This window comes from Pipistrellus kuhlii, unplaced genomic scaffold (genome assembly GCF_014108245.1).
Source record: "Pipistrellus kuhlii isolate mPipKuh1 unplaced genomic scaffold, mPipKuh1.p scaffold_m20_p_9, whole genome shotgun sequence".
Taxonomy (NCBI): Eukaryota; Metazoa; Chordata; class Mammalia; order Chiroptera; family Vespertilionidae; genus Pipistrellus; species Pipistrellus kuhlii.
In genome coordinates, this window is record NW_023425595.1 from 21,065,255 (window position 1) to 21,086,776 (window position 21,522).

The 21,522-nt window shown below is 50.0% G+C and overlaps 1 protein-coding gene across 1 annotated transcript; it reads left to right on the forward strand.

Moving 5' to 3' along the window:
• Positions 1–684: 684 nt before the first annotated feature.
• IGSF22 (immunoglobulin superfamily member 22) lies at positions 685–20,369 on the forward strand. Its single transcript, XM_036427797.2, is given in 25 exon segments — positions 685–873; positions 2,064–2,189; positions 4,679–4,813; positions 5,046–5,182; positions 6,246–6,345; positions 6,669–6,708; positions 6,915–7,089; positions 7,975–8,032; positions 8,035–8,084; positions 8,601–8,763; positions 9,307–9,579; positions 10,451–10,732; positions 11,381–11,505; positions 11,594–11,735; positions 11,858–12,148; positions 13,191–13,493; positions 14,426–14,596; positions 14,790–14,918; positions 15,570–15,722; positions 15,725–15,865; positions 16,324–16,412; positions 16,618–16,810; positions 17,497–17,799; positions 18,525–18,854; positions 20,146–20,369. Coding segments are annotated over 24 exon segments (3,918 nt in total). The 5' UTR covers positions 685–873; positions 2,064–2,125; the 3' UTR covers positions 20,217–20,369.
• Positions 20,370–21,522: the final 1,153 nt, after the last annotated feature.

The following is a 21,522-nucleotide window of genomic DNA, read 5'->3' on the forward strand; positions in this document are numbered from 1 at the left end:
CAAGTTCTGGACACTCCTGTTCTATTCTTGCCCCTGCCCCCAGGGATGCAGCAAAAGTAGCCGTGATGCCATGGCTGGCAAGCAGGGGTCATTTCCAGACAGGAGGGGGCCTAGGGCAGGGCTGCTGATCAGCCAGCAGGTCCTTCCACGTGCCAGGACCTTGTGTGGGCTGGTTAAGGGTCGAGCCATGCAGGTAGACTACAGACAGAACAGAATGAGGAGGGGCTTGAACAGCTGGGATGGAGGTCAGGGGTAGGGGCCTGGTGTCTAGCCACCCTCCCACAGGGGGATTGACCTCCTGCCCTTCAAGTTGGGGGATTGGGCTGCAGGAGTGGCAAGAGGGAGGAAGGCTAACAGGCTGTGCAGGGACCACACATAGATGAATGGTATTTCCTGGACTTGTGCAAAATAGAAGACTGCCTTGATCTTCCCATTGGACTGTCCATGTGCTCGTGCACACACACACACACACACACACACACACACACACACACACCTGAGCCCCTCAGCTCAAAGAGTTCCCACGCAGCAGCAGTGAGAAGCAAAACCTCTGCCGCAAAGGAACAGGTAAAGTACCCCTAGACCACCGTCCTCAGCCCCTGCCCACCCATGCCCAGCATTTCCTGCAGCCTTGGCGCCTCTTCCTCTTCCCACTCCATCCCCCCAAAGCAGTGTGTCAGCTGGGGCAGCTGCTGAGCCTGAGTAAGGGATAGCCCCCAGGGGCCAGACATTTAAGGAACCGGTGACTCCTGGTGGCCTCACTATTAAGGCAACGGAAGAAGGAGACTGGCCATTCTACCACCCGGGCACTAGCTGCTCCTCCAAAGCCCTGGACACAGCGTTTGAGGATTAGGAGGGACTGGTCATACGAAGGTAAGACTTCCCTCATCCCTCAAGAAGGGGCAGAAGCTACCTCCTGAGCTGAGAGGGACCTCAGGAGCTGGGACAGAGGTGGTCTCAGAAGCTAGAGGGAGAAAGGACAGGCTGAGAGAGATCATGGTGGGGGTGGGCGGGGAGATAAAGTTTGGCCTTGAACTGCCTGGTTCAGAACAGGGCTTTGGGATCCCCTGGAAGGGCTCTGGACTGGGAGTAGGAGGCCAGGATTCCAGTCTGAGTGACCTTGGACAAGTTCATCAGTTTCCTCGTTTGCAAAGCAGGGGTTTAGAAACTGCCATGCTGATTAGATGAAATACCATGTGGCTATTAACTATGGACAGATATGGAGGAAACTATGGACTGATATGGAGGGACCTCCAAGATGTGTGAAATGAAAAAGGAAGGGAATGAATAGTGTGTATAATAGGCTACCTTACACGTAAAAAAAGGGGACAAGGACAAAGACATTCCTGTTTCCATGAAGGAGTCAGAGACCACCAGTGCTTACCTGTTGGGGGAGGGTTGTGAGATGGGGGCTGAGATGGAAGGGCGCCTCTTCACCAAGATGTTTATATTGTTTTTCAACTAGGTGATTGAAGTTCCAATGTTTTTTTAAAACTATATGAAATCAACTCTGTCCTTTTCTATGTCACAAAAGGAAGAGCTGGAATAATGAGCTGTCATCTGTCTTGGCCTTCCACCGGTGCCAGGGGCCCCAAGGCCCAGGAAGAAATTCACAGCTTCCTTCCAAGGCCACTCCAGGGTGGCTTAGTCAGGAAGTTCCTTCTTAGATCTGACTTCATTCCTCCTGATGAAACCTCCAGCCCCGTTGCCTGTCATTAACTCCCTAGTTCCATGTAGCTGTCCATCGGTATCCTCGGTGCCTTGGGCCTTCCTTGGTTTGCAGGATAAACCTAAGCCCTACCTCCTCTCCTCCCAGAACCTGGAATGGTTTGGGATTACTCAGTGGAGGACAAGCCCATTTGATCCTTGTAGCCAGGCTGGGAAAGTGAGATACAAAGAGGAAAGATAGAGGCCAGACAGAAAAGGCGTATTGCCTCTCACCCACTGTGTCCACCTGCCCCTCTACACACACACACACACACACACACACACACACAATCTCTGAATCTCCTTCCTACTCCCTTCCTGTCCTTCATGGCCTCATCCTCTGCCTGTCCTCCCAGGTGAGTGCCCACGCCTGCTGTCACCATGACAACCATTCACCATCAGCATTGATGCAGAGTCCATGGAGTTCTCCAGCTCCTCCACCCATGTGCAGACCTTCTCCCAGACAACCAAGATTGTGGGAGGCAAGTAGAATGGGGGCCAGTGGGGGGCGGGGAGGGAAGGGGCAGCCTTTCTTCCTCCACATCCACCCCCTGGATGGCCTCAGTATTTGCAATACCAAGAGCAACCCTCTCCTAACCTGTGCTTCTAATCTGTGCCTTGATAAAGCCTCGGCCAGCCCTATGTTCACCCACAGATCAGCTCTCCAGGAAAACAGTTTACAAAAAATCAATCATGTGGCTGTGTGTGAGTGACTGATGAACTCTTTTTTTTTTTTTTAATATATTTTTATTGGTTTTTTGCAGAGCGGAAGGGAGAGGGATAAAGAGTTAGAAACATTGATGAGAGAGAAATATCAATCAGCTGCCTCCTGCACACACCCCCACTGGGGATGTGCCTGCGACCAAGGTGCATGCCCTTGACCGGAATCGAACCTGGAACCCTTGAGTCCGCAGGCCGACACTCTATCCACTGAGCCAAACCAGTCAGGGCATGGTGAACTCTTAATTACTTGAGGAGATCAGAGCCATAGGCAAACACATGCATCCCTGAAGGTAGAATTTCAGCATGGAGGGAGTTAGGGAGGCTGCCACCTTATCTACATATGAGTAATGCTGACCCTGTTCCACTTAAGAGATAGAAGGCTTTGAGTTGCCAGCCAAGAGAGGACAAACAGCCAAACAATTGACCTAAGCTTCCAGCTCTCAGCCCTTGGGGACCAGACCTGGGGAGGACAGATCCAAGGAAAAGCTGAGAAATGGTCTCAGACCAAAACAGATTGTTTGAGTCATGTCTCTAGAGAAAAGTGATTAGGAAATGGCCAGGGGCCAGGATATTGAATCCCCATCCTCTCAGCCATTGCTCCTCCCTCCAAGTTCTGGACAGGCCGTCCTTCAGAGTCCTCTGCGTGCAGAGGTCAAAGCCAGATAAACATGCTACACCACCCCCTCCTGGTCAGTGACGCAGAGCAAAGAGGAGACGGGACTTTAGGGCAGAAGTTGCAAGTTCAAGTGATGACAGCAGGGATTATCAGCACTGGCTGGAGATAGAGTCATCTTAGTGTGGGCACGAGAGGGAGAGGAGTAAAAAACATAGCAATACCTGAGCCTCACCCAACTGTTAAACCAGCTGTTTGTTTTTAAAACGCTCAGAGATTCTAATATGTGGCCAGAGTTTAAAACCACTGACCCTCAAGGTCCAGGCAGGGAACATAAATGCATGAAAGAGACTGAGGTCAACTCGAGAGGACATACCCCATCGAAAGGGGCAGCCATATTCACCTCCCACTAGTTGTTACCGTATGAAAATTCAAGAAACCAGAAACCTGAACTTCTATGAAATCTCACAATTTTTAGATATAGGGATACTTTTTGTTTAAACGTTGTGGAGGTCAAATGAGACATATACGGACTGGGTACAGACTGCACACTCTCGTTTGAGACCTCTGACTCCAGTGAACAGCAGGCAACGGGGCTTCTTAACACATTTTTCTCTCCTCCTTCGTTCAGCTTGGTGGGGATAATACTGGCACCTCCTTCACCGGGTCACTATGAGGATGAAATAAAATAATCTCTGAAATGTGCTTAGCACAGTTCCTGACAAGGAAAGGGAACCATGATTCAGAGCAATTATCATTAACTCACTAAGCCAATAAGATTTTGTGTGGTTAATATTGAAAAAAACAACTTGTTTCCCCAAATGTAAAATTATATTAACATATTGAATATGCTCTTTCAGATGTGAGATTCCCATATATAGTCCCACTGGACTGGGAATATCTCCTGTCAGGAATATTCCTCAGTCAGGAATCCCTACTCCATGGCAATGAAGGCTGAACCACAGGAGGGCAGGGGGAAGGCCCACAGCAGAGCTCAGCTAAGCTACCAGGCCTCCCAAGCGGGAGCAAGCCCAGCCCCTCCTCATGCTACCGGGGGACCAGGATTTCCAGGAGTCAATCACAAGAGATTAAGAAATTCCCAAAAGCCCTAACCAGTTTGGCTCAGTGGCTAGAGCGTCGGCCTGTGGACTGAAAGGTCCCAGGTTTGATTCCGGTCACGGGCATGTACCTTGGTTGAGGGCACATCCCCAGTGGGAGGTGTGCAGGAGGCAGCTGATTGATGTTTCTAACTCTCTCTCTTTCTCCCTTCCTCTCTGTAAAAAATCAATAAAATATATTTTTTTAAAAAGAAAGAAAAGAAAAAGAAAAAGAAAGAAAAGAAATGAAATTCCCAAAAGAGAAGTCTCCTTAAAAAATAAAAAAATTTTAAAAAGTACTCAGAAGGTGGCTCAAAAAGGGTGATTGGCCATTGAGGGATGGAAGAGAAATTGGCTCCCCCTAGTGGTTGAAATGTGCCATAATACAATGACTCCAGGCTCTAGGGCCTCCTTTCTTGGTAAAAGCTGATCTGCTGGCACTGGCCTGACGTATCCCACCATCCCCTCAAACAAAAGGCCAGTTCTCTAAAACCAGCCTGAGCTCTGCCTGGAGTTCATTCTGATCTCTCTACCACAGAGGAAGTCATGACTAAGTCGTTCTCGTCGAGCACTGTCCAGTTCTTCAGTTTGGTGACTCAGAATTCCAACATCCCTGAGGGAGAGAGTATCCCTGAGTTCGTGGAGAAGCCTCAGCCAGTCACTGTGCCTGAGAGTACGTTGACCCCATCCCATCTCTCCCCATGCTCCTAGGTGCTTCCCTTTCTTTTCCATAAACCCAGCCACCCCACCACCACCATCAACACCACATGCAAACACTGTCAGAGCCAGGCCAAGGCTCCTCCTCCTGCCTGGGCTGGAGCGAGATGCCTGGGAGGAGGCAGGGAGCAGGCAGCAGGTGCAGCCTGGAGGCTACCAGGTGAACATGCATCCTGTGCCCGCTGCAGGGGATAAAGCTGTGTTCCGAGCCCAGGTCCAGGGGAACCCCAAGCCGAACATCTCCTAGAAGCGGGAAAGTGGCATCCCCATCAAGGAGTCTGCCATGATGTTCTAAGACAGCATTAACAAGGAGCACATGCTGAAGGTTTGGGGCCCCGCCTGAGATCCAGTTACCCGGGAGGCCAGAGGGGGGTACCCTACTCCAGGGAGCCGCGGGTCCTCTCACCCACAAGACAGTCACAGCGAGACCCCAGAACTGGGAGGTGGGAAAAGAGGCTATCATTACCCTAGAGGAGGGGCAGGATAAGAGAGGCCAGTCAGGAGCTGGGGCCTTCCCAGAGTGAGCAAGGGACCAAACTGTAGGGGAGGGGGGGAGACAAGGCAGAGCCAGAACAAAGGCAGAACCAGGAAGGGGGCTAGCACAAATGGAAAAGAAGGAGTGTTCCAAAGGGACAGGACCATAGTGAGTAGAGGGAGGCTGAGTGGAGGGATGGGGGGAGGGGCTGGTCATAGAATGGGAATGCGGGTAGGGTTCCTGGGCTTTTCAGGAGAGTCTTCCAGAAGAGTCTTGCCAGGGGCTGGTAATTCTTAGGTCTAACCAGCTTCTGCAACCTCTAGTCTGGAGAGATGGATTCCTAGGAGACCTAGGCCTATAATTACTCCTGTCCCAACTGGTCTTGCCCCCAACTTCCACTGTGAAAAGCAAAGAGCCTCGCTGCTCCCCCAGAAACCAAAGTTAGTTCCTTCTCCTCAGAAAGACCCAGAGTCCCCTATTTGCCAACCCTTGCACAAACTCATTCCCTCAGCAAACCCTTTCTGAGAGCTCCACTAGGCTGTAAATACCACGCTATCTGCCCAAGACAGTCTTACCGCTACTTCCTCAGGGGCTCGGCCCCTGGTACAGAGGAGTAATTATGTGTTAGAGAAAGGAGTTCTTAGCCCTGTGCCAGAAGCTGCAGATAGAATTACAACCCAGAGGAAGTCCGTGTTCCAGGAGCTCACCACCAAGGGAGAGAGTCCGTGCAGAATCAGGCTACAAACACAGACACTCACACTGATTGCTACCTCCAAATTATAGAGGCTGTTCAATCCTCCGCACATACACCCCCAACACTCAGCCCCGCCCCCAAATATGTCCTCCTTTCTTCCAGAAAGTCTCCCTATGGTCCCCTCCCCTGCCCCTTACTAATGGCCGGATTCTGATCCAGCTGGAGCCACTGACCTCGGATGACTCTGACAACTACAAGTGCATTGCAAGCAATGACCATGCAGACACCATCTATACTGTGTCCTTGCAGGTGACAGAGGGTGAGTCAACCTCCTCTTCCTGGTCTTTCTCATTAAGAACCAAATTCCCAGCCGAAATCAGTTTGGCTCAATGGATAGAGCGTCAGCCTGTGGACTGCAAGGTCCCGGGTTCGATTCTGGTCAAGAGCATGTACCTTGGTTGCGGGCATGTGCAAGTGGGGGGTGTGCAAGAGGCAGCTGGTCGATGTTTCTCTCTCATCAACGTTTCTAACTCTCTATCCCTCTCAATTCCTCTCTGTGTAAAATCAATAAAAAATATTTAAAAAAAAAAAAAAAAAGAACCAAATTCCCCTGCCTGACCCTGTCCCTCTCTCTGTCCTCAGGTCAAGAAAAAATGGGTTTCAAAAAGATGTTGAAAAAGAAGTGAGATTGGAAGGCTCCTCTGCCCAGGGTACTGTCCCCCCACTCTCCAGGCTAGAGCTTCTTGAAGGTGTTTCAACAAGGCTTTGATTTAATGGCCCTCGCTCCAAAAATTCATGGAGTGTGGAGAGGTATCTCAAGTTAGGAGGAGCTCCCTCTGTCTTCAGAGGAAGTTGCTGAGTCCAAACTCGGTCCCTACCTCCTCCCAGGTCTGCCCCTGCTCCCAAGAAGCAGCAGAAGAAAGTGACAGATGAGAAAGAGATGCTGGAGATTTTGTCCAACATGCCTAAGAAGGATTTTGAGAAGGTCTGCGTGGAGTACGGTTTCACTGACTTTCGGAGGCTGCTCAAGAAGCTCAAAGGGATGAAGTAAGTAGAAGTGGAGGTCAGTGCTTATGGGGGTCAGGGTCTGCAGGCTGGGCCTGGGTCTCACCGAAAGGGCTAACACCTTTGTGTCACCTGGCCTGCACACATGTACTCGAAGGCATACTCTACAATAGGGGTGTCGAACTCAATCAGAGAAGGGGCCAAATCTAAAATCCAGCCTAAATCGCGGGCCGAATGGTTTACTGAACAGTCATAAACTGTCATTGTGATGGAAACGCAGCGGAGTGCAGTGATGACAGCGCGGTGCGGGCCACATTGCAAGGCCTGGCGGGACGGATTTGGCCCGCGGGCCTTGTGTTTGACACATGTGCTCTACAACAAAAGCAGAAAAGACACTCAAGTCACCTCCCTTCTACCTCTCCTCTCTTCTCTCCCTAATATACTTGCATGGACTTGGAGTCAGACAGACCTAGGTTCAAATCCCAGTTCTACTGTCTTTTTAACTGGACATGGGCATCTCTCTGAACCTCAGTGTCCTCATCTACCAAATGAAAACTATACTTTCGCTTTCATTTGTTTTTGTGTTGTTTTCATTCATTTACTCGACCAACTTGTCATTATTACTCACCTACAATGGAATTAGAAAAATCTATGTAATGGATCCATTTGCAGATCTGTTACTATGTAAAAATCCATAGTAACAGACCTGCAAATGGTGCTCATCTGCTTTACATCATATTTGCTTTTCTCATCCCCTGGCTAGCTTATCTGTCTTCCCCTAAATCCTCCAGTTGATCAGCGGCAGGAGTTAGGGGAAGCAAGCTATCTAATCAGTCAAGTCATTTCTCCCAGGCCCTTGGGGAGCTCCTCCAGGATTGAGGCCACAAACTAGGCAGGCTTCAGGCACCCTTGACACTACCATTTTGTTATCCCAATCTCTCAGGCCATCCGGATTCTAAAGCCCCTGGAAGACATAGAGACCAAGATTGACACCACGGTGATCTTTGCATCATGGAGCTGAAGGACCCCAATACCAAGATGACATGGGTCAAGGTGGGGAGCACCTAGTCGGGGCCCACTCTGCAATATCATTTCCTCTCTGCAACCCCTCCCTTCACAGACCCTCTCATTTTCCATCAGCCATATCCTTTCTTCCATCCCATCAAGAGAATGCCACCTGATGTGGTTAAAACTGGCTGGGAGCTGGGCTCTATTCTTAGCTGTTCTACCACTTTGCTGCTTAATTTGAGACATTTGCTTTCCTCTATGCCTCAGTCTGCCCATCTGAAAAGACTGGATTAGATGGTCCTGGAGGTCTCTGTGCCTCTAAGAGAAAGCATCAAATAAACTCATCATAGTAAGAGTTCGGGCCTTCGGGAAGACAGGGCCCCTGGATCCCAATGAGCCAGAGAATGAGGCTAGAGAGATCTTATGGGCCTCTGGGAGTGTTTTAGGTGCTTAAAGAGGTAGACATGGCAGTCTTCCAGTTCAGACTGGCCTTGGGAAATGAGGACCTCTGAAAGTCTCCTAAACCACTTCATCAGCTTTTCTACCTGTTTCATATATCAGGGTACTGAGCCACTGAGGATCCAGTACTCCCTGGGCAAGTATGATGTGAAGCAGGTGGGCACCAAGTACATGCTGGTCATTACCAACGTGAATATGAATGATGCAGGCATCTACAGCCTGACTGTGGGTGACAAGCGGATGACTGCAGAGCTCAGAGTGCTGGGTATGAGTGTGGGCATGGGAATGGGAGTTCATGTAGCAGGGAGACAAGTGGTGTTAGGGAGAGGACTATGTGATCATAAGTGCCATGGGCCAGTGTAGCATAGTAGTTAAGAGTAAAATCTCTGGAATTAGACTCTTGGGATTCAAATCCCAGCTTCTGTCACCTATGAGCTGTGTGATTTAGGGCAAGTTATTTAACCTCTCTTTGCCTCCATTTCCCCATCTGTAAAATGGGGAATAATAGTAGAATCTACCTATGTGGGAATTGAATGCATTACTATATGCTCTTTGGCTAGAAGAGTTCCTGGCACATATCTAAAACTGCACAAATGCCTTTTTAAATTGCCATTAAGTTCCCTGGGGAGGAGATCGTGTAAACACTGTGAGAGGATTTACAAGCAGAATGAAAGGAAGGATACTTTCCCCAACTATGGGCTACTGGAGGCCAATGACACCTCAGTCTCTATGTTCCCTTCATCATCCCACTGCTCAGGAGAGACCAGGGCTGCAGTCCAATGACTGGCCCTCCTACTTTTTGCTGCAGATGAGCCACTGAAGTTCTTCGGAGAAATGCAGCCAGTGAAGGTGACAGAGCGCCAGACAGCTGTATTTGAGATCCGCCTCTCCAAGAAAGTGCCCGACTTTGTGTGGAAGTTCAATGGGAAGGAGCTGAAGAGGGATGAAAAGTATGAAATCTCAGTGTCTGAGGATGGTCTGACCCACACGCTTAAGATTAAGGATGCCTGGCTCAGTGACAGTGGCGAGTTCTCTGCCCAGGTGGGAGATCTGGTACAGAAGGCCCAGCTCACTATTGATCATGAGTGATTGGGCTAGAGCTTGAGGGGTGGGCTTTATGTCACAGCAACTTCCACATGGGCAGTCATCCATCTATCCATTCAACCATTCATCCATTCATCTATCCACTCATGTCCTCTTTGCAAAGCCCTTTGATGGGTATTAGAAACAGAGAGGGTTTGCCTCTCCCCTAACTCCTAGTATAGTGGGAGAGGCACATGTGGAAATAGAATTAGAACAGACATTCTCAAGCAAGGAGTCAAGATATATGAGGGTCTTATTATCAGCTGGGAAATCATGGGCCAAGAAATTATTATATCACATATTACATATATTACAGCATATCACTCTTGACTATTCACATTCTTGTAACTAGTTTGGAGAATTGTACCTGATGATGATGGGTACACCAAGAAACATGTCGCACATGGGAACCACATTTGACACCTGTGACATGGAATTATCATTACTGTGATGGAGGGAGACAAAGAAGCTGTAGGAGCCCAAAGAAGAGGCACCACCTGGCCATGTCAGAAAGAATGTGATGAGGTGATGGCCGAGCTTTACCAAGAAGAACAAAAAATAGTTCAGCTTTCAGAGAAGGAGGGAGAGGAAGAGACATTCTCAGAAGAGGGAATAGTATGTGTAAAGACCCAGACAACGGAGAGAGAATGCAGTTATTTGGGGGGTTACCAGGGGACATTTATCCCATTTTATATATGAGGAAACAGAGACTCGGAGCATAAGTGCATTGCAATCAGCTAGCAAGTAAACACACTCCACATCACAAGTCCCTGTGTTTTCTGGGGCCAAAAAGATGATCAGGGCAGCAAGTAGTTGCAAAAGGGGATGTAGGTGATCAGGGACAGGTCCAAGTGTTTCTCTGTCCACAGGCATCCCCATCAAGTTTGTGAGCACCCTCAAGAATGTAAGGAAAGAGAGGAGCCGTGCATGTCTTGAGTGTGAGCTGACATCCAAGAACGTGACACTGTGCTGGAAGAAGGATGGGCAGCTGCTGGAGCGCAGCAACAAGTACAGCATGAGTCATGAGGGCAAGCGAGCAGAGCTGATCATTGATTATGCACAGCTCAGTGACGGTGGCAAGTACACCGTGGTCGCAATGCAGGATGGGGACCCCACTGAATACTGCAGTACTGCCACAGTCACCATGGAGGGTATGCACCCTGTCAGTCTGGATATGGATCAGCCCCCTATGACTTCAACCCTCCCCCAGACCATGATCAGTTTCTACCTCCCCACTCTGACCACCCCCATCTCCCACATTCTGACCTCCCAGGCTCTGACCATCTCTACCTCCTAGATCCTGATCATCCCCTATCTCTTGAACTCTATCCAAAATCCCTTCACTTCATTCATCCTTTACTTCTAGTCTCTGACTATCCCCAGCAAACATGATCATCCCACGCCCCTTGATCCTGGCCAATCCCCACCATTGCCCACTGACCCTTACCACCCTCAACTCCCAATGACCCTGGGCCTCTCACAGACCAGCAACACCACAACTAATCATCCCAACTCCACCAACCACCTGCATGCCCACCATCCATTCTCCTTCTTCGACTGAGCATTATAAATCCCGCTAAGCATTCTCAAACGATTGGCTACCCCCACCCCAACCCCAATAGTCATCTCCTAGTCTTCCTGGCGGCCATCTCCCAGTGCCATTGACCTTTCCCAAACCCTCACCTAACTTGCTCCAATTCCCACACTGACCATTTTCAAACCTCGTGCTCATCATAAATGCTTTTGAAAGATACAGTACACCTGCCCCTTCCCCAAGCCCGCATTCCCTTTCTCCCTAGAGCGCCTGGCTTCCTAGAAGAGTGGGATGTCCGATGTGCATGTGGCCACAGGCAGCCCGGCTGAGCTGTGCGTAGCGCTGAACGACAAGAAGGTGGAGGGTGTGTGGCTGAAGGATGGCAAAGAGGTTGGAGCAGGGGCTAGGGAAGGGGACCCTGGAGGAAGGGGATCAGCGGGCACACACTCACACTCACACCCTCCTCTTACCCCCCCAGATCACGGACTTACCAGATGTGCAGATCGTGAAGCAGGGTGCAGTGCACAAACTCATCTTCCCCAATATGGGCCCAGAGCATGAGGGCAAGTACACATTCTGGGCCAAGGGCGCTGAGAGTGAAGCCTCGGTATTCATCACAGGTATGGTCCCACTGTAGACAAACCTCAATCACGCCTGCCCCACCCACATGCTCTTCCTCCACCCCCTCAACTCCTCTCCCATCCCTACTGGATGAGTCTTCCCTACCATCCCTGCCCTGAAGATCCTCCTACTATCGACCCCTCCCTACTGGAGGCACTTGCTGAGCACCCAGTGACCGTGAAGGTGGGCCACACTGTCAAGTTGCCCTTCCGGGCAAAGCCACTTCCCAAAGTGACCTGGTACAAGGATGGCGTGGAGGTGACAGAGGAGGAACACGTGTCCATGGAGCACAAGGAAGACCAGGCGTTGCTCACCATTTCCAACTGCGTGCGTGAGGACAGTGGCCTTGTCCTGCTCAAGCTCAAGAATGACCATGGCTCAGCCACGGCCACTCTATACCTCAACGTGCTGGGTGAGGGCAGGACCCTGGGTGGGCTGGGCTGAGGGCACCTGCATCCAGTGCTCAGGGTAGGAAGCAGACTGGAGACAGAGTTGGAGTTTGGGTTGAGAATGGCAATAGAGTTCTGGCTTTGTAGCCAGAAGCCCCACTTCCTAACTAGGTGGCCTTGGGCAAGTCAATTAACTTTCCTAAGCCTCAGTTTCTCTGTGGAAGAGAGTGATTTTTTTTAAAGTAACTACTTCAAGTGAATAAAGCACAGTGCATAGCATATAATAGACCTTCAAATGTTACTTAAGTATTATTTTTGACTTGGAGATGAGGACATGGTTGGGAGTATGGTGGCAATGAGGTAAAAAAAAAAGTGGGATTTTAGGGATGGAAGTGAGGTTAGTTGGGGAGATTACTGGAGTTGGGATTGAGGATAAAATGAGATTGGAGAAAAACTTGGAATATGAGTGGGAATGGGATTTGAGATGGGTCAGAGCATAAGGTTGAGTAAAGAGATGAGAAGCTGACCTTTGTGAACTCATATTCCACATGTAACACACAGACACCATTCTTTCCTCCTCCTTCTCCTGCATTTCCATCAAGCCATGGGGTGGGAAGGTTTGGATTCGATTCAATCCAGTCACAAAATTAGCACCTTCTTTGTGTTCTCAGTCCCGAGGACACAGAGGTGAAGTATCCCCAGCAGTCTCTCAACCCAAAAGGGAAACTTGAAGACATGTAATTCTAACATGTCTAATAACCAGAGAACACTGGAGTTCTGGAAGCTCAGAAGAGGGGAAGATCTTGTCTGGAAGGGGACAAGATGGGAGTCTGACAATGCCCCTCAGATCTTTAGCCTACCCACTCTGAGGCAGACATGAGACTGGGGCGGAGGGACAAGGATCAAATCTTTGGACAGGTCTTAGAAGGAAGGCTAGTGGACACAGGGAAAGTTCAGAATCTATTAATAGCTATGATTTAGTCTGGCTGGGCCACAGGCAAGTGGGATGAATCCCTTTGACTCTTTGCTCCAAAGCCCCATGCTGACGGCATCTTCTGTCCTCAGACCGTCCCAAGCCTCCCCAGGGCCGAGTGGAGTTCCTGGAGCTCTCGGGTAATTGTGTGCACATGAAGTGGAAGGCCCCAAAGGACAACGGTGGGCGGCCTGTGACACAGTTCATAGTGGAACGGAGGGCAGTCGGCAAGAAGTCCTGGATTAAAATAGGCGAAGTGGACAGCAAAGACACCAAGTTCTCCACCAACAAAGTGGAAGAGGGAAAAGCCTACCAGTTTCGCATCCTGGCCGTCAACTCAGAAGGAGTGAGAAACCCTCTGGAGACAGATGAAGTGTTTGCAGGAAATCCTATCAGTCAGTGAGATAGCCCCAAGCTCAGTGGCACACTCAGGATTCAGGACGGGGGCCTTTAGCCAGTGAGGAATGCTGGTCTGTGGGGAATTTCACAGGGTCATTTCTCTAGTCACCCATGAGACAGACGGATTCCAGAGTAAGAGCCAAATATCCTCTGGGGCAGGAATTCTCAACTTTTCCCAGTCAGAGCACATGCACAACATACTCCTGCGTATATTTCCAAAACTGTACACAATTCCAGGCATCTGACTCCACTTGGTTTCTCCACTCCAGAAACCATCCCAAACCCAAGTGAGAGATGTTACTTTAGGAATAACCTTAATCCATGCTAAGATTTCTTTTTCCAAAGAAAACCCTTGATAACATCAATATTTCAATTAAGATTACTAAATTATTTGCTACATTCCTTCCAACTGATCCCATGTCCCAACTTGTCAAGACAGTACCTTAAGAACTGGAGCAACCTGGCTGGGTAGCTCAGTTGGTCAGAGTGTCACTCCAATATGCCAAGGTGTGGGTTCAATCCCCAGTCAAGGCACATACAGAGGTCAACCAATAAATGCATAAATTGCATAAATAACAGCCTCTCTCTCTCTCTCTCTCTCTCTCTCACACACACACACACACACACACACACACTCACACATTTTTAAAAACTGGGGCATTGGGGGTGACACATGTTGGAAGGTTTAAGTGGGTGATTCTCAATCTTAATTTAAACTATCTGGAGGTAGGACCTAGACACTAATTATTGGTGGGATATGTTTTGTTCTTTTCTTCTTCCCACTTCATATTAATGTGCAACCAGAGTTAAGAATCATGGGTTTAAGTTGAGCGTATGTTTTTAAAGAGGCAGCCAGAGGTCAGCATGGGGTGGGCAACTGTCTATGTGCTCCCTCTCCTAACTTCTGCCCTCTCTCCATCCCCTACAGAGCCCCCTGGTCTTGCCTCCCAGCCTCAAGTGACTGATGTGACCAAAGAGACTATGACCATCACGTGAAATGCACCCACCCAGGATGGGGGAGCCCCAGTGCTCGGCTACATTGTAGAAAGGAAGAAAGGCAGTAACCTGTGGGTGCCATTCAACAAGGACCCCATCCAGGGTGAGTTCCTGGAGACGGAGTCCAGGAAGGGACTAAGAGAGGCTTTGCTGGATGGAACATGACCCCTGTTGATCTGAACATACTTCCTTCCCCAACTCCTTTGGGGATTTTAATAGCACCCAAGACCGCCTCTTCCTTGCCCTCTTACTGCGTGGACCTCCTGGCCTCATGACCACTCAAATTCCCATTTCAGGCACCAAATGCACAGTGGATGGTCTCCTGGAGGATAAAGAATGTGAATTCCGAGTTATAGCTGTGAATAAGGCAGGCCCCGGACAGCCCAGTATACCATCCAACTCATTGGTGGCCAGAGACCCTGACAGTGAGTTAGGGGCTTCCAGACCCCAACACATAGTGGAATTAGCCTATTCACCATAGAAAGAGGAATGCTTCTATGGGAAAGTGTAATGGGGTGTGGAGGGGGCAAGTATCAAGGAGTCTTCACTTTCTGGGAGCTTCCAGCCTATCAGAGAGACAGAATTCAGACACATAAGAAAGCCAATAAATAAATATTGAGAGCCAGAGACAATGAGGAGGCAGGATGGGGGGGGGGAAATTTTTTTTATTAAACTCGGAGTATTAAGTGAGGTAGTAGAAGCATGGTTGAGGATGGGGTAGTGGTGCTAGGTAGATGGTGAGTGTTGAATTTAGGAGTTGAGGTGGCGAGGTTGCATGTGAAAGGATGTGGTGGAGATAGTTGGGTTAAAGGTTGGGGGGTTGTATGTAGAGGGGTGGAATATGTATAACATGCTGAATTTGGAGGACACTGACTTCAAGGGTGAACGTGTTGAGTCAAGTGGGAGAATTGAACTTGGAGATTGCTGAGTGTGCAAGGTCAGGTATTGAGGGTATTAACTGTGAGAATGGAGAGAGAAGTTGTGAAGTTAGTTTTCAGGGCCACTGAATGTGGGAACTGGCACAGGATTGAGTGAAAACGAGTTTGGGGGCTGATTGGATGCGTGTTGTGCCCCAGAACCCCCAGGCCTGGTGCAGGGCCTGCACGTTTCTGATTCCTCCAACTCCAGTATCTCCCTGGCCTGGCGGGAACCAGCAGAGGGAGACCCACCCTCTGGCTACATCCTGGAGATGCAAGCTGAAGACTCCAAAGAGTGGTCCAAGTGCACAAAGATCCCATCTCAGGCACCTGCTACACTGTGGGAGGCCTCACCAAGAGGCAGAAATACTTCTTCTGAATCCGGGCTGTGAATGAGGCTGGGGTTGGGGAGCCCATGGAGCTGGACGAGGGGGTCCGTGCCATGCCACCCCCAGGTGAGAGCACAGAGGGCCAGGGTTTATCCCAGCTTCCAAACCTTCCTCGCTGGGACCTCATTCCACAGGGGGAAATTGGGTCATACTGTGATCAGGAAAAAGTCATCCATACTTGCTGTGCCTGGATAGAGCCAGGGGTGATCCTAGGGGCTTCCAAAAACAAAAAACAAAAAAACACCTCATATGTGCCAAATAGTGCCTACTGTGTGCCAAAGGAGGTGTGAGGGATAATGAAACAAAACACTCGACCTATCCTCAAGGGTTTTACATACAATTAGAGGAAGACCGATGAGAAAACAGATAAATGCTTCACAGCCATGCAGAGCTGTTAGATGTCTTTATGGCCTATGATGAGGGCATAAAGGAGGAAAGGTTGGAAAAGGCTTTGGAGGGGAGGCTTAGACTGAGGCTTCTGGAAAGAGAGATGCATGTCCCAATATCTGTCTCCTTCATCTCAGCTGCCCCCAAATTTGACCTCAGTGCCCCGCTGAGGAGTCACATGGTGGTTCGTGCTGGGACAGCCCTCTGCATCCATGCTGCCTTCTCCGTGAGTCATTCCGGACCCTGGTGCACCACTTAACCAAGGTGCACCACTTAACCAAGATGGCTGCTGTAGTTTCTGTAGTCTCTGCCTCTGCCCCTCTCCAGGCGCCTGACACCAGAGCCTGGCAGGAGACTCCTCAACATTGGGGGAGAACCTGCCCCCAAATACCACCTGGGTGACCCCTGGTGCCATCTCCTGTCACCACCAGGGCTCACCACCTCCCAGTGTGATCTGGCAGAAAGATGGCATCCCCACCAAGGGCAGGAAAGCTATCACCAAGGGCAAAAACCACTCCCAGTTCCTCATCAACAGCACCAAGCACTCTGACTCGGGGGTGTACCGCATCTTGCTCCAGGATGAGTTCAGAGAGGCACACTATGACATCCACGTGAGAGTGGCAGGTATGACGGTGGCAGAGGCCTCAAGGAGCATCACTGCACAGTCTCCAAAGTGTAGCTCCCTCTGTGCTTCCTTTCCTACCGCTGTACAGTCATGCCTTCAGGAGGTGAAGGCCTCTTTGGTGCCACAGAGTAAGACTTTATCTGCCTTTGCCCTAATGGGAAGGGTTGTTGCCACTTTTCCTCACTGTCCTGAAGCTCCAAGGGCACTGAACTAGGACCAAGCCCTTGTTTCAGCTTCTGCTACCATACCTGGTGAGCTTCAGGACACATGTAGAGTAGGTTCAGAGAAACAGCAGAGAATGGGTGACAGGCAGGAGGTACAGAGGAAGATAATCGGTTAAAAACTGGGGTGACCCTGGCCAGTGTGGCCCCGTTGGTTCAGTGTCTCCCACGCACTGAGAGGTCACCAGGTCATTTCGGATCAGGGCACATGCCCAGGGTGCGGGCTGGGTCCCCAGTAGGGAGAGTGCAGGAGGCAATCAATCAATGGTTCTCTCTAATCATTGATGTTCCTATCTCTCTCTCCTTCCTCCCTCTAAAATTAATAAAAACATACTAAAAAAAAAAAAAAAAGACTCAGTTTGTAAGACAAGTCAGTTATTTAAAAAATGAAAGTTTAGAGAGTGCTGGAAGCTTACATAAAGCCTTAAACCCTTCAGGGCTGATGGACCCTCTGCCTATTCCAGATTTCCCACAGCCACCCACAAATCTACAGCTGTTTGAGGAGGTTCCCAACACTGTGACCCTGAACTGGAACCACAGCCCCGATGTGGTGCAGGAGGACGGTGAGGCCCACTATGTCATCCTGAAATGGGATGCGAGCACCGCCACCTGGTTCACAGCAGCCGAGCGCGTCTTCAGCAACAAGTACACGGTGACCCGGTTGCTCCTTGGCAGGAAGTACTACTTACGCGTGTTGGCTCAGAACGAAATCGGTGACAGTGATCCACTGGACTCCAAGGACACTTGGCACATCAACAAGGACAAGAGTGAGTCAGGGTGTTTAGGGGCTCAGGTTATGCCTGAGATCCCTGATGCAAGAGGGTACCAGGGATTTAAGGTAAAATCAGAGAACCATTGAGGTGGGAGTGGGAACATTGGGAAGCTGGGCAGAGCAATTAAGGTCAGGAAGCCTAAAGGAGAAGCCACCTTTGGGGTACACTGAGGAGTGAGACTAAGATGGAGGTGGGGAGGTACCCTTGGGGGACAGTATTGGGCCAGGGGGAGGGGCAGGGTGTAGTGCTGAGAGTGGTCCTGAGCCCAGGGGCTGAAGGCAGTGAGGACTGGGAAGGGTCTCCAAGGAGCAGGGAGTGGGCATGAAGTCCAGCAACTGTGGGGGGAAGGGGTTAACGGCAGGGACAGTGTAAAGAAATGTGAAATGCAAGTCTATATAGGAGAGAACTGAGAGGACACTGAGGAACGCTTGGAGGGGGAATTAAAAGCAGGAGAACACCTCAGTTTTTGGAAGCTGGTGGCTAGAAAGAAGTCTAGGACTCCAGGATCTGGAAAGTACAATATAAAACCCTGAAGTGGTAAGGTGGGTGGGAAGGGGGTGGTAGAACTTTAGGAAGCAATAAAAAGTCAGTCCCCAAAGTTGGTGGCATCTGGGAATCTAACCCAGCTTATCAAAATTCCACGTGTTGGGTCTCAAGGGCACCTTCTGAGCTGGTAGGGACCCAGAGATGCTCACAGCCTCTGCGTTCCCTCCTCGCAGTCGAAGACCTGAGCGCCAAGCTAAAGCCGTATGAGAAGAAGGACTGGCGCCACGCGCCGCGCTTCCTGACTCTGCTCAAGCCCCACACGGTGCTGCGCGGCCAGGACTGCACCTTGACCTGTGCCTTCCTCAGGAACCCCCAGCCCACCGTGACTCTCTACAAGGGTGACGTCAACATCACAGCCAACTCCAAGTTCTGGTACAACTCCACTAGCGGGGTGTGCACCATCGTCATCCCCACCTGCACACTCAAGGACAGCGGCGAGTACAGCGTGCTGGTGGAGAACGAGTTGGGCAAGGACCGCAGCGGCTGCACATTCACTGTCTATGGTGAGAGCGCTGCAGGAGGAGCCGGGGTGCAGTGGGCATGGGAAACGGGTTGCTTCCCATCTGGGGCAGAGGCACCAAATGGCAATCCTGGAGGTTGTTGACTCCACATGGCTGGCAATGTTTTGTATTTAATCTGCCATCAGGTGGTTAAACATTGGCCGTATTTGGTACCACTCTCCACCCTCAATGTCATTTGTTATGTGCCTGGCCCCTGCAGATGTGAGTTGGCAAACCCTCAGGCGACTGTAGTTTGCCACCTTTGGTAGGCCTAGACTTGCCTTGAAAAAGACACCGACTCCCCAGTCACAATCTCTCTGGCAGAGTCATGGAATCTTCAGGTTACAAATGTTTGCAAGTGATCCAAGACTGAAAACTACTGGTCTTGGATAAGGGGAAATGGGATGCACAAATGAGGAGAGGGCTAAAGGGAACCTAGTGGATGCCCATACTCTGCATGTATGTGCCACATTTCTGCTTGTGTGTGCACATGTAGGGGAAGTATGTTATTCCTTCCTACACAGTCTACTGTCTTCATAGCTACACAGCTAGTAGCATAGCTAAATGCAAAGCTGACCTTCCTTGTTCCCTCCTGCCGAACTTCCCTCGCCTTCCCATGATACTCTCAACAAAATCTCAACCAACAAGGCTCCACCCCACCCACAACTACCTCTCCAAGCTTCATCCACTGTACTCCCTGAACTCTTCATGACAGTCCATTGAAGTCCATTGTCTCCCTAGTTATAGATCTGTTTCATCCTGTTATAGATGCCTTTCCTTGGGGAAAGAACCTTGTCCTGTTGCTCTGGCTCTCAAGTCAGCTACATGCCTGCCACACTGAGGTGATGCCTTCAGAGTGGCTGCTGAACTATGTGACAGAACTAGACCAAGGAAGGCACTGTGGGAGATAGCTAGATTTCATACCACAGCTGGAGAGAGATCCCTGACAACTCAATTCTGGTTGTTAAACACATGGGCCAGGGCCCTGGCTCCACCAGTGACCAGACGAGTGACCTTGGCAAACCATTCTGTGCCTATTTTCTCATCTACTTCTTAGGGCTGTTGTGAGGCTTAAGTGAGATAGTGCATGGAAGTGCCTGGCACAGTATTAAGTGCTGAATAACTGGCAGCTCTTGGCTACACACACTCAGCTGACCTTGGAAGACTAGAACTGGGGCCCAGCCCCAGGGAAGAATTGAGAGTCCCAGGCAGTTCCTGCATAGTAACCAGCTATGTGGAGTTTCCCTTACCCCTGGCATCACTAAACTAACAAACACTTGCCTTGCTGTTTCAGACAAGGATGACAAGACAATTCTAGCATCAGTCACCGAGAGCCTGCAGAAGAAATCAAAGTACCTTATGTGAGCTCCATCCCAGTCCCGGCATCAGGATGTTATGATGTGGGTCCTCTTGGCCTGTCCTCTATATGGCTTCATTGAGGGAAACCCAGTTTGCTCTTTGTTGCTTGTCAATGTAAACACTCAATGAAGGGATGGAACAATAAACTGAGCAAGCTCATCCTTTCCTGTCTCTGAGGGTGGTGTACAGTTGGTGTACAGCAGGGACCAAGGAGATGGAAGTAGAAGAGGAATGGAGATTCATACAACCCAGACTGCTGTCCAAACTCACCCACAGAGAGAGTGACCAGCCTCCACTTGACTGGACCTTTGCCTTCCCCTTCTTCTCCTCCATAGCCACACTGCACCCTCCCCTTCTCTCCTGGCATGGGTGGGCAAGTCTTGCCTGATTCATCTTCTCCTCATCCTGTCCCTCCCATTCCTTTATATCATGTAGGTCTGTCATCAAAGTTCTGGGGTTTGAAGGGCTTCGGGACCTTCCCAACGTTTGAGAACTAGAGCATCTCAGAGATAGAAAGGATTAGTCATCCTGCTCTTGGTTTCAAACTTGTTTTTGCAGTGGAATCCTTCCCTTTAAAAAAAAAAAAAAAAGCAGGGATAGAGGTCTTTGAGCCTCCCTCCTTTACTTATTCTTTTGCTGTCTCCCACCAGAGCTCTTTGTAAAAACCCTTTTTTGAAAATCACTGATTCATTCAATACCCACAAGGGACCTGCATTGCCTTCTGCCATATCCCCATAACTATACAACCTCTTTACTATTCAAAACCACCCAAGGCTTACCTTTCAAATTCTGGGTCAGAGCACTGCCCATTAAGATGCAAATATCCCTGGAGTATGGGAGAAACATAATCCTACCAGGGCTTCCCATCAAAAGCATGAATGACCCAGTCTAATCCCATTCCTCCATGCTGTTCAACTGAGCCCTGGGTCTAAGAAGAGAGAAGATGGTTGAAGGAAATCTGGATCGTTTGGAACAGACAGCAGGCCTAGGGTGAGGCAGGGAGGAGGTGGGCAGCAGGAGGACACTGGGTAACTAAGGACCACCAAAGATGCTGGACACCCATGCACAGGCAAGTGCCTCAGGACAAATTTGGACAGAGTTAAATTCTACCCATCCCCCATCCTCCTGAACTACATTCTCACCCACACATGTGACCAGGGAAGTGAGACCCACTCCAACCAGCAGTGTTACCAGAGCCAGGGAACCAGCCTGGCGCCAAGATGCACTGGCCAGTACTGTGACCCAGACTATGAGGACATCCAGGGCCCCTGGCTCCATGCCCCCACACCCTCCTCTCCAGGATAGGCAAGTG